This window comes from Acanthochromis polyacanthus, chromosome 11, assembly GCF_021347895.1.
Source record: "Acanthochromis polyacanthus isolate Apoly-LR-REF ecotype Palm Island chromosome 11, KAUST_Apoly_ChrSc, whole genome shotgun sequence".
Classification (NCBI taxonomy): domain Eukaryota; kingdom Metazoa; phylum Chordata; class Actinopteri; family Pomacentridae; genus Acanthochromis; species Acanthochromis polyacanthus.
The window spans coordinates 19,662,585-19,677,377 of record NC_067123.1 but is presented as its reverse complement, the minus strand read 5'-3'; the positions used below and the strand labels follow the sequence as shown (position 1 = coordinate 19,677,377).

The window sequence follows — 14,793 nt, the reverse complement described above, 5'->3', positions numbered from 1 at the left end:
GCTAAACCCCATTCAAAAACTAGTGTTTTTATTATTAGCACTTTGTAGACCACATCCCCGCCCATCTACACCAAGGTGACCACAATATATTTTTTTAGATAATTCGGCACTAGTTCGGCCTGTCAGATCATCTGATCAAAGAGTTTAATTACTTTTATCCACAGCGGAGAGCGCGTCCGGCGCTTTTTTTTTTTTTTTTTGATGAGCGCCTGGCTCATCAGACAACATACAATGTATGTTGAAGATATTTCTAACCTTGCCAGTGACTTGTCTGTGAGAGGTCATTCTCAGCCATGCGAAGACTTAAGACATGGCTTAGATCTACCATGTCCAACGACAGACTGACAGGCCTGGCGATGATGCATGTGCATCAGAAAGTGGAGGTGAACCGGGAGAATATCCTTCAACGGTGGGATGCCTCTGGTCACAGGAGGATTCAGCTAGCCTTTGATGCAAAAAGTTGATTTGTTTTTTTGAAAAAATATACATTTTTGTTTGGAAAATGCTGATTTCACATCATTAAAAGATATTTAAACAACAAACATCTTGTGTGACTTGTAGCCTAAAAAAAATGTATAAAAATAAATATTTTTAAAAAACATTGAAAAATTTTAGGCGCGCGCTTTGCGCGCGCATCATGGACCTCACCTATTCCAAAATCCTGGCTACGGCCCTGATGGCTGGGGTCTCCTTTGAAAGCTGACAACCTGCATTGTCACCCAGTGCAGTCAGAATTACTCTAGGTGCTACTGGCACAGAGTTATTTATGTTGGAACACACTGAATTAGGAGGAATTTTATTCACGCCTAAATTTTTTCCCTAATAAAACACCTGAAAATTAGTGTGGCAGCACTGTGAGAGCTTGAAACACAACAAGGCAACAGCCTGGGGTCTTACATAGTTCAGGACAAAATTTCAGAGCAAAACTACAAGAAATGAGTGTTTCACACATGTTTTTGTACTAATATGCCCAATTATGTCAATTTTGGACACCCTATGTACACCCTGTGAAAAAATGGTATATGGTCGTTTATTAGCCCTTTTTCACACTATTTTCACTCCAAAAACTCATAAAGAACTAAAAAAAATCACTTCAGATAAGCTTCAGTGTGGATCTTGATCTGAATCAGAGGCTCAGACGGAGACAGAGAAAAGCAGCTGCAGCAGGAGAGCCGGAGGTGTGAAAAATCACACAGAGCCGCTAAAACCCGCCTCTCGGCTATTCAGCAAGCTCATTGGCTACATGCCCTGTCAGTCAAACGTTTCCTCCGGCGTCATTTTGCTCAGAATTTACTGAATAGATGTGAGTCACCAGATCCATCGGTCTCGGCAACGGCTGGCTGTTCCGGGTTCGGAGGCAGCGATGAGTCACTTGATTGGTTGAAATGCGGTTGGGATCGAAAGCAGAGGGTTCAGTCGCCATTTTCTGACCGAGATCGTGAGGATAACAGAAAGCTTCATAAAATTATGGATAAAAACGCAGTGAATTATGGAACGCGCAGCGCCACCATGCGCCACGTGGACGCGCACGGACCCGAGCTATTTGTGGATTATTTACTTATTTCTAGACATGTTTTGGAGAAAATATGATACTTGCTAGTATTGTCTGGATGACTACTCTTGGATTATGGCCGGTTTTTGTGGATTATTTTCATCGTTGACCGGTAAAAGACCATCGAAACGTAAGTTATGCCCTTTGTGTCCCTTTAAACTTTTGTTGTTTGTTTTAGAAATGTGTTTATATTACCCGCTGTGGTAATCACATCTGAAAGTGGTTTATACCGGCGGATTCATGAGACTCTAAGCTTTCCATGGATGAATAGTGTTTCTATCGTCCCGTTTGAAGCTAAAAATGCTTTTGCCGTTAAACTTCAGCCGGCCATTTTCGGCCCGAATACGGGCCCAGCACTACAGCACTTTAGGTTAAGGTTGATGTGGGGTTTAGTTAGTTTTCTTTGTAGTTTAGTTTGAAATTACTAATTGTTTTTTTGTTTTAATTATTTACTAATTTTGTGTATATTTTGAATTTGCTTACTTCATAAATTCCACACTTTACTTTATTATTTGGGCTACTTTGTTTAGGAGTTTAATATTTTATAGATTAAATATAATTGTATAATTCGCTTTAAGATTGTAAAATAAAAGACTTATATTTTTGCTATAACTGCCTTGGTTTTCATTTTAGCCAGATCACTTACCTGTGTATGCGTTTTTTTTTTGTTTGTTTTTTTTTTTAAAGGGGTTTACTGCTCGGGCATTATCACAATAGTTTTCAGTCTCAAAGTTCATGCCTTCTCTATAGAGCTTGCAATGGAAAATATTTCATTTTCAAATAACCATTTTAACATTTCTCTAACTTTTCATCAGCATATAATAAAATACTGAGATTAAACGCCTCAATGTCTATTCCACAGTTAGCCCTCTTAATTTCCTGAGCCAAATCATTAACATAAAGAGCAAACAAAGTAGGAGAGAGGACATCTCCTTGTTTTATCCCAAATGGAGTAGGGAACCAGTCCGTCCTCAGATTGTTCACCTGCACACATGCTTCTGGTGCATTGTATAAGGCTTTGATTGAATTATAGAAAATACCATGCTTAATTAATTTATATTCCAAGAGAACGCTATGTATCCAACCAAATGCTAATTTTGCCAGGAAGTGCAGCTGCAGTCCTTTAGCAGTCAGATACACTCGACAAACCAACAGCTTGGAAGACAAAACCAAGATCTGGATGCCCAAGGGTTTCTTCAGCAACTGCTTCAGCAGCAGTGGTCAAATCAAGCTAGTGTAAAGTGTTTCACCAGCACTGTACATGATTAACTTTAAGATCATGGCTTCAGAAGCCCCTGATCAATGACACACAGAGGTTAGCCCCGCATTGCTGGTCCCAGGCACACAGGAACTGGACAACCAGGAATTAGAAGATTCTGTGGTCAGATGAGTCCAGTTTCCAGCATTGTCTTCCACCTGCTAATGTGAGGCTATGCAGAAGGCCAGGCAAAGCATCATCTTCAGCATGTACAGTACCTACTGTCAAGCATGGTGGAGGCAGTATCATGGTTTGGCGATGCATGACTGTTCCTGGTGTTGGTCATCTCACTGTCTGTGATGGCACATCTCTGCCAATTATTGTGCCATTCTCAAAACCCACATGTTCCCTTCTGCATGTGCACTGTTCTGTTGAAGTCAAAGCTGTATGTTTCAACAAGATAAGGCCCCTTAAACACATCCAGGGCCAGTAGAACTTGGCTGCAGGAGTTCAGTATCCAGGTCTTACAGTGGCCAGCTTAATCAACAGACATGAGCCCCATTGAAAATCTGTGATGGATTATCAAAAGGTCTGTTTCAAAGTGTAAACCAAAGAAAACAGAATAATTACAGCAGTAATTCAAGAAGAATGGGACAAGATTAGCCCTTAACAGTGTGAAAGGCTCCTGGGGAGCATGCCGGCCAGGATTAGAGCTCAACTGCATGCTAATGGCAGGACTGCTAGCTATTAATTTGATGATGTGATGATTTATTTATTGTATTTTCTCTCCTAAAGGTGAGACTATGATGTGGAAGGAAAGGCTTCCAGCCTGAAGGAGCTGCAAATTCAGAGTCATGAGATGGATTTTAAGTGTGTAGCAGAAGGTTCATCCAAGAGAATAGGGCGGTACTACTATTCTTAGACTTAAGTTCAGTTTTAACTCGCTATTTGGTTTGGTTTAATCAGGGTGATGAGTCACACCACATCTCCTTTATGACTGGTTGAATTGCAGTGAGAATGCAAAGGTAGGTTGTTAAACCGGTTTACTTTTGATTCTCATCTAAATTTTCATGCTTTTACCGTAAATTCTCTCGACTTCAGTGAGTTTAAGAAGAAACTTTTCTCTTCACACACTGAATCTTCTAACAAGAAATCAATTAATTTTACGGTACGTTAGAAATTCAGTTTCATACTAAGGGGATTTTGTGAGTGTGATGAGCTAAAAAATAATTTGTATATCATTTGTATAATGCCAGATAAGGTTAAGGTTAAAAACTCAACACTTGTGTAAAAACAAACAAAAAAAAGTTCTTCCTCATCACCAGTGTTTTGTTAAGCACATATGCAAATACCACACCTCTCCTCCCCTTTGCCACTGATGTGTCATCATCACAGAAAACCTTCAAATAAGAAGTTGCAGCCAGTTGTCTGGAAGTCAAACTGTCAGTCAGTTATCATCCTCTGATACTGATAGGGAACATTTGCACATTTATGATTTTTTCCAGGACTTGATTTATTCTCATTTACGGTAAGAGATCAATTAAACATTTCCACATTTAAAGTGATGATTCTTGTTTAAAAAGTACGATTATTACTTTATTTGATTTCAATTTGAAAAATGTATTATCAGTTTATTTGTGACTGAGTAGGAATATGTCCCACAGGAATCAAGTGAACACTGTAGCCAATAATAAAAATATTAATAACAATAATAATCATCATCAATTATCTCTAATTATTATTGTTGTTGTTTTTATTCTTAAGTTAATATTATGAATCCACGACTCAGCTCTCTCACTCCTTTTGCTGAGTATGGCTATGAATAAATGGTGATAGTGTTTATTTATTCATAACTGTAGACTTACTTGTGCGTTTCACCACACATTTTGTCCACAGACTGGACCTGTTTTCCAGTCACAAGTGTCAACAAATCCAGGAAGATGTCCAAATTTAAGGTGTTTATTTTACTGCTGTTTCTCACCGGGGTTAGTCTGTTCATAAGAACCCACTTCAACTTAACTGTCTGGTTCCACTCTCTACAACAAAGCCCATGTGCTTGTGAGAAGTGTTTATCAGAAGATAAGCTGTTGCTCATGCAAAGTTTCACCAGTTCTGTGGACCCATTTTTGTCTGTGAACTACAACCTGTCAGAGGATGCCTTCAACTGGTGGAAGGTAAGTCACTCACCTGCCAATAAAAATCATCCTGCAGTTATCAGATGAGAATCTGAAACCTGTTTTCCACCAAGGCAGGTTGTTTTGTACCCAGCCAGTGTATAATTTTAAAGCAGTCCTTCGACAGCCAAACAGCTGGTTCTCTGTCAGGATATATATATATATATATATATACATATATATATATATATATATCCCTTTTCCTTTCCTCCCAAAATCTACACCGGAACTTAGTAGACTGACTGCAAGAATCTGAGCTTGTCACTGCTTTCTTCCTTACGAGGCAAACTGTCCCTACCTGCTGTGTTAAGTGAAAATGTAAAACACTGCACTTGTTCTATTTTTTTTATTCATATATACATATATGACAATGCATGATTATTTGTCGTGGCAAAGACACGTGGGTTTCAATGATCCCATTACAGAAAATTCAGAAACTCAGGATTGCCATTTGCAGCAGTGTTTATAAATGTTGGCTGAATTCTAATTAAAGATCAAGAAAATCTTTTTGTCTTGGGAAAGACAAACTTTCTCTTTGTACTGTGGTCCTCAGCGAAAGTTCAATGAAGACACCAGTCTTTGAACAGATATGCAATGCCATAATGATGTGACTCCATAAAGACTCTGATTTGACTCATTCTCATACATATGGATGAGGAGGGACATCATCCACCTCCTAGTAGGCGAGAAGGTGTATTTTCCACACCGAGTGTCTAACCTGTGGAAAAGCAGCAGGCTCCTAGACTGTTCGCAAGTTAAACCAGCTTCAGAACTAGCAACTGATTCTCATTGGTAAAAGAGAAGTAGAAATACAAATGTTCTTGTATGCCTGTTTGCTCATATAATGCAAATGATAACTGGTTTAACAACAGAGTATGTCTGGTATTTCTGTCAGCACTTACAGAATGAAAGGCGCAGCTTCAGCACCTATAAAACAACAGTAGAGAGGCTGTTTCAGATGTTCCCACCAACTCCAGATCTAACAGAACCCAGCCCTGACCGCTGCAGGATTTGTGCTGTGGTGGGAAATTCTGTTAATTTAAAGCGATCACACTACGGACCTCTGATAGATTTCCATGATGTCGTCATAAGGTAAATATTAAGCTCAGAGAACTCTTCTTTAGTCATCAACTATTTTTTTAAAAAGTGACATAAGAAGTATTCTGGTGTGTACTTCTTAGAATGAACTCTGGTCGTATCAACGGCTATGAGGAAGATGTTGGGACCAGAACAACTCATCGTGTCATGTATCCAGAGTGCCGTGGATTTAGACAACACCACTCATCTTGTGCTGTTTCCATTCAAGATACAGGATCTTGAGTGGCTCATCATGGCCTTCACAACAGGATTTACTGGAAAGTGAGTCATATTCTTATTCACTACATGCATATGATTTTTCCCCATTTCTATGAAGATGTGTTCAGTGTAATCTAACAAACAGGCATTAATGAATGAAAGCAAATCATCAAGACCCCACTCCACTTTTCTGAAGTTGACAGTTGACATTTAGTTTCATATTCCTCAAGGCTTACTACTACATGTGAAAACATAACCATTTCATTGTAAATATGATTTCTATTGTTCATACAAAGGCTTCTACACCAAAAGCTGCAACTGCATTATCATATGAGATCATGGAAGATTTGGATAGACAAGGTTATTCAGGGAAAAATAAAGAAAATGAAACAGAAAAACAAACAACACAACACAACCTTAAACATAAAGATACTGAAATCACCAAGAAAATTGCCAAGGGTTCATAGAGTTAATGAATGAAGTGAAATCTCGTAACCTACTTCAAATGTCTCCTGAGGTGTGTTTTCATATTGTGAGTTTTTAGCTTTCTTTTGGATTGCCCACAACATTATTCTATCAAGTAGTTCATTTGATTTTGTCATTTCATGCTGTTTCTAGATCATATGCAGCAGTAAAATCCAAGGTTCAAGCTAACAAGGATTTGGTGAGTATTATGTTCACTGCATTCAGCAGTGAGCTGTCTGCAAAAGTAATGATAGATAAAAAATAAGTTGAAACATTAATTCAGATTCCTAACAGGTAATGGTGGTCAATCCAGCCTTCATGAGGTATGTTCATGACATCTGGCTGGATAAAAATGGCGGGTATCCATCCACTGGCTTTATGGCTTTGGTTCTTGCGCTGCACATCTGTGATCAGGTAAGTTCATTTCTAATTTCTCTTAATTGTGAAGTCTACAAAGTTTTCAGTTTCTGTATAAGTGCTCAAAAATAAGCAACAAGATATGTTTGTGATAGTCTTCCTGATATGACCCACATGAGGCTTATCTGACTGCCTATTCTTATTCAAGATGATAGGCTGCTTGATAGGCAGTTTCATATGAATGCTATGACTCATCCACGTCACTGCTGTATGTGTAGTTTGATTACAGAAGTGAAATGTTAAATATTCATAAAATAGGTGTGTCCTACATAATGCAGCAGATTTGTTAGTTATTGTATGTTCATTTTTGTGTTCCAAGGTCCGTGTGTTTGGTTTTGGTGCAGACAGTGATGGAAACTGGAGCCATTACTGGGAGAAGCTTAAAAATAAAAAGTTACGAACTGGACAGCATCCTGGACAGCATGAGTATGACATTATCCAGCAGTTGGCTGAGGAACAAAAAATCCATTTTTTTACAGGGCACTGATCTTTTATCATTTAAAGTTAAATATACAACTCATTCAACTGAGACTATAGGAACTGATTCAGTGGAATGAACGAATATTACTGTCAATCCTGTACAAAGAAGGGCACATGTGCTAAGCTGCTGTGCTAAAATTTTTCCATGTGCTTTTATTGTTTGTGTTGTTCCTCTCTATTACAGAGAAAAAAAATACAAATATTTTCTTTTTATTATCTTCTTTAATGCTTGTCCAAGTTGTTTTCTCCTGAATAGATCTTTGCTTGTGTTGTATCTACTCTCAGATGTATGTTGCTTTGGAAATCAGCGTCTGTAAATGAAATTATAGAATCAATGTGTAAGTGAAATTTTTTTTTAAACAGGAGGAGGTGGGGGTCATGGTAGTGGTGAGCTGAATTATAACAAAAGCTGACTTGTATGATAACTAAAAACAAAGGCACTGTATTTAACTTGTGTGATATGATCTCTGTGGAAATGTTCTGTCTGCACAAATAAATGAAAACAAAAACGGAATTAAGCTCAATTGCAAGATTGTCTAAACATAGCTCTTTCTTCTGAAAACAGTGCTCTGGAAGTACATTAAAATGTTATGTCAATAAAATAGATTTATTTTTTCCTGAAACACACTAATAACAGCAAATGTTCAGTTCCACATTTCTCCATTACATGCAGTCTTTGTCAAAAGGTCAGATTGCTCTGGAAAAGTCAAGATTTTACTATCAAAGATGTGTTCAGTGAAAGTTCATACAGGTTTCATGCTCTAAAGTTCTTAACTGATCAACCATTAACTGACTTGAATAACCAGAAACCAGCCAGTGGAGAGAAAAGGGACAAGTGACTCAAATGGAATGTTAAAAAAACAAACAACAACAAAAAAAACTTGTTTCCTTATGCACATCATAGAGGGGCAGATTTATGTATTTTCCATGTTGTGACAATCCTGTAATCTAATCTTTGACTTTCTCTGTAGTGCATAACAGCCTAAAATTAGACCTCTGACAATATCATCATGTATGGTGATACACAGAGGGTGCTCTTTCACTTTTTGTAATAACTGGAAGATAAGATATTGAATGTGTGCAGTAGAGTCACACTACACCTCAGGCAACCTTGACCCTAATCCATGACTTAATTTAACTTCTTTGAATTTTGAACATCATATAAATGCACCTCAGGCTAAAAATAATATTTAAAAAAATCTGAGCAGTATCAACTTGCCTGAATTGTTCGCAGGTGCTGTTGTAAATTCCACATGGACATGACATTAAAAATTACATCATTTTGATCAGTCAAAAACTGATCAAGTCATATGATAAATATTCTACATGAATACATGAACTTGAGCATGTTGTGAATAATCATTCTCACATTCAAAGAGCTTCACAGTAAGTACTGGACAAAGTAGAATCCACATGATTGCCAGGATCCAAGGTTTTCCAGCAGAACATTGCGTTGTAATGAGATGATCAATGTTATGTGCTTCATTTGTCAGTGGTTGTGATGTTGTAGCTCATCGATGTGAATTTTATCATCTGCTGGTGCTATAGCTAAGCTTTGTTTTGGTAATACTACAAAAATAGCTTGTTATGGTTGGGGATGTGGTGATAGTTTTGGCAAAAACAGCAATTTGGTTAAAAGAGAGCTTCACATTTCATAACTGTACTTTTGATCTCATGACAATAAAGCAAAAGAAACAAACATGATATTTTATTCTTGTGGACTCACATCAACTCACGTACATCATAGGCTGAGATTCAACTTGCATTTTCATCATGCAGTCTGCACAGAGCAAATTTTACGTTGCGTCCAAAGATTATTAGATTCCTGTTGTACAGTGTAGCACGCTGTGAACTTGTAAAACTGTTAAAATCGCACAGTGTGTAGAGGCCTTTATGCATGATATTTCATCAAGGTTTTTGCTTGGTGTCAGTAATACATTAACCACCGTGACACCAAACCTAACTGTCCAGCTTGACTCATAGTACTATAATCCACATGATTGCCAGGATCCAAGGTTTTCCAGCAGAACATTGCGTTGTAATGAGATGATCAATGTTATGTGCTTCATTTGTCAGTGGTTGTGATGTTGTAGCTCATCGATGTGAATTTTATCATCTGCTGGTGCTATAGCTAAGCTTTGTTTTGGTAATACTACAAAAATAGCTTGTTATGGTTGGGGATGTGGTGATAGTTTTGGCAAAAACAGCAATTTGGTTAAAAGAGAGCTTCACATTTCATAACTGTACTTTTGATCTCATGACAATAAAGCAAAAGAAACAAACATGATATTTTATTCTTGTGGACTCACATCAACTCACGTACATCATAGGCTGAGATTCAACTTGCATTTTCATCATGCAGTCTGCACAGAGCAAATTTTACGTTGCGTCCAAAGATTATTAGATTCCTGTTGTACAGTGTAGCACGCTGTGAACTTGTAAAACTGTTAAAATCGCACAGTGTGTAGAGGCCTTTATGCATGATATTTCATCAAGGTTTTTGCTTGGTGTCAGTAATACATTAACCACCGTGACACCAAACCTAACTGTCCAGCTTGACTCATAGTACTATAATCAGTGGCAAGAAAAGCCCAGTGTCCTGCTATGACTGGTATGGCCCCATCATGTTCATCAGACTTGGGTTTCATGACCAGACAGGAGACACTGAAACAGCTTCAGTTCACAAGAGAACTGTGGCAGAAACACCATACTGACCAAGCACCTTGAAAAGCTGAGTGCATGTGTACAGAAAGCAGCTTGTGGTGTTTAAAAAGAAAGCATAGTCACATTCAATATTGATTTGAAAAGTTTCCCAAGTCATATTCCGACAATCAGAATTTTGTATGTTGATTTCCCGGTATGGGCTGCAAAATATAAATTATAAAACATATTTTGACTTGGGGCTGCACAGTGTGGGAGTGGTTAGCATTTTCGCCTTGCAGCAAGAAGATTCCCGGTTCAAATCCCGGCCTGGGACTGGGATCTTTCTGCATGGAGTTTGCATGTTCTCCCTGTGCATGCGTGGGTTTTCTCCGGGTACTCCGGCTTCCTCCCACAGTCCAAAAATATGCTGAGGTTAATTGGTTACTCTAAATTGCCCGTAGATGTGAATGTGTGTGTGATTGTCTGTCTGTATATGTAGCCCTGTGACAGACTGGCGCCCTGTCCAGGGTGTCCCCTGCCTTCGCCCGAGTCAGCTGGGATAGGCTCCAGCACCCCCCGCGACCCTAATGAGGATAAAGCGGTGTATAGAGGATGGATGGATGGATGGATGGATGGACAACGTCCCAACTTCATTGGAATTGGGTTTGTACAAGCAGGTCAACCAGTCCTGTCTCAGATGTGAACACCTCGGCTGCCCTTAGGCCTTCTATCTGCACCTGCTCAGAGTTGATTATGTGTGACATTAGATTCCAGTGGAAACATTAATTGCACACCAAATGTAATCAAACTGAGGAACCCTCCAATCATCCAAACACAATACATACGGTAACTATAAAAGTAATATGGCAGCCAAACTGATGCACTTGCAAAGAAAAATGACCAGGCCTTCACAGGGCTCTGTTTTAAATGCATCCTGTAGATCAGGTAGACAGAGGGAAAAGGAAGAATCAAAACATCCAAATCTCTGCCCTTGAGTGTCTGATATGACAGTTTACCTGCTGAGACAGCAGTCAAACCTTAACAGAAACTATGATGTAGTTTCATCTACTGATTTAGTGTAAGTTAAACCAACCAGTTACAGGTGTTTGTAATTGCTTTGACATGGAATGTAGCTTAAAAGCCTCGCTGCAGGAAATAGCAGAATTTAGGCAAGTTGAGGCTGCAATACTGAAGTACATTGGAAAGAAAGTCCAGATAATTCATGATTACAATAATATCACCATGCAGGCAGATAATGATTAACATGATCATATTCTCCTCTTCTGTTGATAAGTTTCGGTGTTGTATAATGGCCAGAAAAGTGTTTTTGCAGAACATGATGTGGTCACAATGAATTCTAATGTTGACCTTTTTGATATAAAATGCTTTCACTTTGTCATTTTATCCTGGTAGACAAGTGTGTCTAATTAATGTATGAATTCTGCAGGTACAGCCAAAAACATGCATGAAGTCACAGTGACTTTTGGCCGCTTGATTCTATTAGTTCTGTTATAGTACTGGTATAGGGACACAGCAGACAGACATTTGGAGTAAAACATAAATGTACAAAAATCACCAGAAAAAAACCTACATCTGAAAGTATTACTTAAAACCCGCGGAACTGAGAAGCAGTTGCCGCAAGTGAAGCTAACGGAGACCCCAGTGGGACTGATGGGGGATAAACTGGTACACAACACCCTTAGTCTCAAAACAAAGAAAGAGAACAACTGACCTGGGTAGGTTGAACCGAGTTACAAAAATTATAAAGAAGAATACTAATTACCAGGAATATTACTCGATGTCAAAACAGCAGAACAGGACACTGGATTTAAACACTCACAAGGACATACACCTACAGACCAACACAACTATACTGTGGCTGGACTCGGAGTGAGCATGGAACTTAGCTGACTACAGGCACGAGGGGAAGCAGAGAAGGACGATGCAGATAGAGGTGGTGTGTGGAGTGGTGAATGACAGAGGTGAGGCAGGCACTGAAGCCAGTGGTGATTTTCGGGTGGTGACCCGAGAGGGTCTAGACTGACAGTGGAGAACAGAGAATCCAGGTGAAGCATTTACGAGCAAATGGATCATTCAAAAGTAGAGCACAAAAAACAGCAGTTAGCTGAGGTACATACAAAAGACATGGCCAGAACAGGGATCAGTAAACTGACTGCGGTTGTTCAACAATCCAGCATCTGGTAGTGCTCTGTGTCTGGCTTTTTTCAGAGGAGGAAGGCAACTGCAGCCGATCACGCCCACCTGCATGTGAATCTCGTCTGGTGATTTCGGATTGGCATCACCTGCTCAAATACCACACACACCACACCAGGAAGGATGAAAGAAGAAAACCTGCCACTACAGGTTTGACCGTTGTTACAAGTTCATTGTCCGAGTAAAAGCTTGAGCAAAATTGACGCAAATCTCTTCAGGTGTGCCTGAAATAACGCGTTCACAGGAGTGGGGTGAACGTGCAGCCGGAGAACAAAAGGCCATTTATAGATAGACTGGACCTTCCCTGGAAACCAGACAAGCATAGGAGCAGTCAAGATGAGCGGTTTCCAGCAGTCCAGCCTTCAGTCTGTCAAGGCGGAAACAGAAAGACACTGATTTAATAAAGTATTGTCAGACACATTGATCAGTTTTTACTATGAACTCCAAACGTTTAAACAATGACAGGGTGACCTAATAAAATGCTGTACAGGTGATCTGTGTTCATGGTTCCTCCTTCATTTTACCTGAAATCTCATGGAAATCAGTGTTGTATCATTTTTATATAAATCAGCTTCTTGAAAACAATGAATTATGTAGGTTAACGTCCTGGTCCGGTGTCTATGACGTCTCAAAAATATGCAACTGGATCGTCTGGGGACAATTTGTGTGTGATGCATGAATCTAAACCCACTCAGAAACTAATCTGACCAGCATGAGTGCTCCATGCCTCTCTGCAGGAAATCTCCAGTCAAACGCTGCGAAAAGCTTGTTTATCACCTAATAAAATGTTGTCATTGCGTGTGTGTGAAGAATGGGCTGTGCTACGCTGGGCAGACGGCTGAGTTCACTAAGCCACGCCGACAAATCCACCAATCGTTGCGATTGCATCATCATCCATCAGGAGTGAACAAATACCTTTTTTTGTTCATCCCACCAAAGAAATTTCATTACCACTCCTTCTGGGAACAGACTTAGTTCGTCATCCATGACCAGGACCAAGCACTGCTTCCAGGTAGCTGTGGCATGACAGCTGACTCAGACGGAGCAGTTTAGCTCCAGTGCCCTGCAGCAAAGCCTGGTGTCTGTAGGGAAAGATGCAATAAACAATTGATGAGGATGAAGAGTAGGATATTTCGACGGATTTTACTTCAACTTGCATAGACAGTGATCCTTATCAGGCTGCCTACTTAGGGTGCTTTCACACATACGCCTTTTGGTCCGCTTAAAGCGGACTGGAGTCCACAACAGCAGCAAGTACAGTTCATTTGGGCTGGTGTGAAAGCAGACCAGATGTTTTTGGTGCGGACTAAAGAACCGGACCGAGACCACCTCTCGAAGGTGGTCTCGGTCCGCTTCTTTGTGAACTCCAGTTCGGTTCGCTCCTGGTGAGAACACAAACCTGTCTCCATTCGGACCGGCTTGATGGCGCAGCAGACTTTTTGGTCTACGGGAGCTTCCGTAGCAACCTGCACGGGGAATTTTGGGATAACGATAACGTCTTGCAATGCATCTTCTCCGTGCCAAAAACGACTGTGTAATGTTCTTGTACCGAATGCGAGCTTCATGCTGGAACAACAGCAGTATTTGTGCTTGCTGCATAAAGCAATGATATGAATATATGGCAACAAGAAGGAACAGGAGAACATAGTTCATTGTTTACGAATAAACCTCAATCCATGGAATAAACACAGCCTATTGTTTTCTTCTGGGATTTTTCCCTCTTCACATGCTGCGCCAATCAGCGTTCACCTACGTCATTATTTTTGTGAACAGCGCCGCCAAACGACTAGGGGGAGATATAACATTCATCGTAGTTGGTTCAACTGCGAAAACACTGGTGTGAATGCGAACCGAACCAGTTGAAATTAGCAACATTGTAACAACTTTTGGGTCCAACCAAAGCACTCTAACGGACTAACAGGTGTGAAAGCACCCATAGTCTTCCTTTCCAGGGGCTGTCCTCATGTGAGCCAGTTTCGTCATAGTGCTTGATGGTTTTTGCAACTGCCCTTTGGGATACATAAAATTTTTTCACCTTCAGTAATGAGGTACTGTCATTTGTCTTTGCTTAGCTGCTCAAAAAGGGCTGTCATCTTGACTTCTGCAGAACACAACTGGGGGTCCCATTAAGAAAGCAAGCAATTCCACAAACTCGAAGCACCGCGACACGCGATGTGCGTAACGAGGCCTCGTTCTCGATAGTCACGTGATTGTGGGTGTGCTGAAGCAGGGATCGAAACACCGTCTCGGAACACTTCTGCTTCAAAAGCTCGGCACTGTGTCGAGCAAACTGGCTCGAGCGTAACATCACTACAGTAAACCTGTATCTGATGACTCAAGGGCTCTGGATGCTT

The 14,793-nt window shown here is 40.0% G+C and overlaps 2 protein-coding genes across 2 annotated transcripts in view; both read left to right on the top strand.

Annotated features, from left to right (window-relative positions):
* The first annotated feature begins 681 nt into the window (after positions 1-681).
* The window catches only part of LOC127536032 (uncharacterized), a 62,375-nt gene continuing 48,263 nt past the window's right edge, over positions 682-14,793 (top strand). The window contains 1 exon segment of the mRNA XM_051955235.1: positions 682-1,682. The gene's annotated coding sequence lies outside the window, so the exon portion shown is untranslated.
* Positions 2,194-8,093, top strand: LOC127536028 (CMP-N-acetylneuraminate-beta-galactosamide-alpha-2,3-sialyltransferase 1-like). The gene is given in 6 exon segments (XM_051955229.1): positions 2,194-6,016; positions 6,106-6,180; positions 6,182-6,283; positions 6,839-6,884; positions 6,980-7,099; positions 7,422-8,093. Coding segments are annotated over 6 exon segments (759 nt in total). The 5' UTR covers positions 2,194-5,768; the 3' UTR covers positions 7,590-8,093.